This window comes from Blastocystis hominis, assembly GCF_000151665.1.
Source record: "Blastocystis hominis, Singapore isolate B (sub-type 7) whole genome shotgun sequence assembly, scaffold_3".
Taxonomy (NCBI): domain Eukaryota; class Bigyra; order Opalinata; family Blastocystidae; genus Blastocystis; species Blastocystis hominis.
This window is the reverse complement of record NW_013171838.1, coordinates 1,339,025-1,342,256: the sequence shown is the minus strand read 5'-3', so window position 1 is coordinate 1,342,256 and position 3,232 is coordinate 1,339,025. Positions and strand designations below refer to the sequence as shown.

At 39.6% G+C, this 3,232-nt stretch overlaps 1 protein-coding gene across 1 annotated transcript; it reads right to left on the bottom strand.

Annotated features, from left to right (window-relative positions):
- Positions 1-1,343: 1,343 nt before the first annotated feature.
- On the bottom strand, positions 1,344-2,935 carry GSBLH_T00003599001 (uncharacterized protein; the record flags this gene model as incomplete). The annotated part of the gene is made up of 8 exons (XM_013042377.1): positions 1,344-1,937; positions 1,971-2,081; positions 2,113-2,209; positions 2,246-2,415; positions 2,450-2,554; positions 2,587-2,691; positions 2,722-2,815; positions 2,847-2,935. The coding sequence occupies 8 exons, from the start codon at positions 2,933-2,935 to the stop codon at positions 1,344-1,346; spliced, it is 1,365 nt and encodes a 454-aa protein (XP_012897831.1).
- Positions 2,936-3,232: the final 297 nt, after the last annotated feature.

The following is a 3,232-nucleotide window of genomic DNA, read 5'->3' as shown; positions in this document are numbered from 1 at the left end:
AGTATGGATTTTCTCTCTATGGTCGCAGAAATACATTTGATGATTATATCACAGCAGTTGAGACGGTTGATCAGACTACTCAGGCACTAAGGCGCAATGCTTGGCCTGCTCCTGTGGGTACTATTGGATTCAAGCAGCTTCGATTTGAAGTGGATGTCGCTGCATCAAGCATAGTCTATGTGAGTTCCTACATGCTTCAGTACTGTAAAGTGAGTGGAAGTGGGTCATGTCCTGGTGTTGATGAATACCCTCCTGTGGGAGAAGGAGAGATTTCACCTGGTAGTTGCGAAAAGGGATATCGAGGCTATTCTTATCGTACTTGTTCCAATGGTCAATTGGGAGAGATTGACTACAGACATTGCATTCAGCTCGAACCTAAAAATCTGACATATGAGCACAATGAATACAATCTGACATTAGATATTGCGATATCCATTGCTCCACCTGCATATGAGAATGTTATTGAAGAGTTTTATTTGGCCGAAAATAACCGTCTGCCTCTTGGGCTTACGCTAAACCCGATATCTGGAGAGATTGTTGGAACTCCGGTAATGGATATCGGAAAGTCAAATTGCACAATCTTTGGAAAGAATCAAGTGGGTATTGTGTCTACGACGCTCCTATTCAATGTCCAAAGAGGAAGGTGTGAAGAAGATGGCCACTTCCCAATGACATATGTTGGAAAAGTGGCTGTTTATGAATGCGCATCGGATGGTCTATATATTGGAACACAGAAAAGAGCCTGCAAGCTTGGCGAAAAGGGTGGCGAATGGCAAAGAACGAGTGGGTTCTGTATTTCGATTATTTTCTTAATTGTACTGGTAGTAGTTGTTGTTGTGATTATTGTGGTTATTGCGCTTATTTTAGTTTGTGTGAAGAGAAGTAAAAAACAGCAAAATACCAAAAGAAAATCTGTTTCTAAAAAGGGAAGTGTGAAAAAGGATATGAATGTCTAAATGGAATTGAAAATCCCAATTAAAAGACAGTGATTATTTCGAAAAAAGGAATAACTATGTAAAGCAAAATATGCCTATATGTTGTGTTTGATTAATATGAGTAGTATTTCACTCTACGAAGGTTTTAAGATGTTAAATATCCACACATACTTTAGAATAGAAACTGGATCAATATCCATTGTATCGTTTTCATGATTTCTTGATTCGTCTCATTTCATTTTTGAACTAATAGATATTATAGTGAAGTCAGTCATAAATCACAAGTTCAAGGTAGTTGGGAAAGGACAAGAAAGAGTCAGAATCACCGAAAGTATTCTATGATGTGGGATTTGTTGTATAATAGTAATATATTATTATTGGCTACAAATAGAGATGCTTTTCATTCCTCTACATTACCTTTTCCTTCGTTTCCTCTCCATTGTCCTTTTCCTTCGTTTCCTCCTCGCTATCATTCTCCTCCTCGCTATCATTCTCCTCCTCGCTATCATTCTCCTCTTCCAAAAAATACTGCTCTCGCTCCTCTTCGTACTGCTCAATTTCTCGATTTCGCTCTTCAGATGCAGTATTCACTTCTCTCAATCTTTCCTTATTCTTGTTCTTATTCTGCTTCTGCTTTCTTTCAGGATCCTTTGCTCTGCACACCAATACTACGTCGGGTAATAAATCCGCGTACTTTTCATATTCGTCATTGTTCAACGCTGATCGACGTAAATCATACCCCATTACCAGCATTCCAGGCTCCAAAACACCACACAGATGAGATCGAACGATAATCGTTTCATTACTGACACCGAAATCATCGCTTCGAATTACTTCGACATCCCCCATAACAATATTGTTTTCTTCTGTGATTTCACGATTCGTTCGCTGGGATGGGTGATCCAACTGAACATCCAGAACTGTAAACTCCTTCAAATGGTTCGAATTTAGAAGAGGATTGAACGGATGCTTGCTGTAGGATGTACCGGACACTGTCACGACCTACGACATCACTTAGAATTCTTCAGTTCCTACTTTACCACTCGTAGGCTGAACGAACGATAAATTCGAGGTAATTCGAGTACAAAGCACAAACGGAACAGCCAGATCACATGCACAGGATCTTGGAAGGATGACCAGATCGTTCTAAAATTCACTTGTGGCTGTGATTCTCTACCTTACAAACCGAAGGAACTTCAAGATAAAACGAATGGCGGTACCAAGCAACATGATTCTTTTGGTCCGTTCCATGCAACTGCTTGCTGTACTTTTGGCTAAACGGTTAGAGATAATAAATAGAAAATAAAAACCTTGTAGCAACAATAGACTTCACATATTCCACAAACGACTGTGCTTCTTTCAATTTGTAGAAATAAAAGTCAAGCCCGCCGCTCACAATCTCCAAGGACAACGAGTCTTCATAGCGGTGATTCTTGATTAGTTCTTGCTCGAGCCAAAACAATGTTTTTTTATGCTCCGCCTACAAAATAAACCTGAAGCGAAGAGTCGCATACACGCTGACGGATTTGAACCACAGCTTCCCAAGAGAAATTAGTCACATTTCGTTGACAATCAGGACAGATGCGCTGCGTCTGGGTAAAAGTAATGCGTTTTTTACCCTATCTCCTAGTTACTCCACGAAACTACTCACAATGACAGTGGTTCGGTTTTCTAATTCCTGCTTGATGCTCAACTCGATTACAATTCTCCGACTGTGAGGCTCCGTCCATACAAACTTCGCATCAACAAGTTCGTTCTACAATTGACAAAACATAATGCAAAATACCTTCTTTAAACCATGAATCATCTTGAGCATGATCCCCAATTCTTCAACCGATTCTCGTTCCACAAAAACCCACTGGCGCGATCCTGTTAAAATTCTAGGCGATGAAGAATTATTCCCACACTCACTTGTTACATTCTGGACAAAAAGTGATTGTTGCTTCACTATCAATGTGGTCCCCAACAGATGTATTCATCATCAAACACTTTGTACACATGCGTGGTCCATCCCCAGGAATATCAACTCCGCAAATACAGCATTTCCTATCTTTCACGGTTTAGTTAGAAGAATGGTACACTGTACAAGCACGGCTACCCAGATCAGAACTCATAATTACAAAGCAAATAGTTCTAGAATAATAATATGAAAAAGAGCGTTTCTCTATCCTAATACTAAACACCAAAATAGTCTATATTTTGTGCTTGTAAAAGCTTTCGATTGTTCTTTTCGGCAAAACCCCTTCAAAATCACGCAATATACTAGCCTTTTGTGACAATACTATTCGTATTGTTGT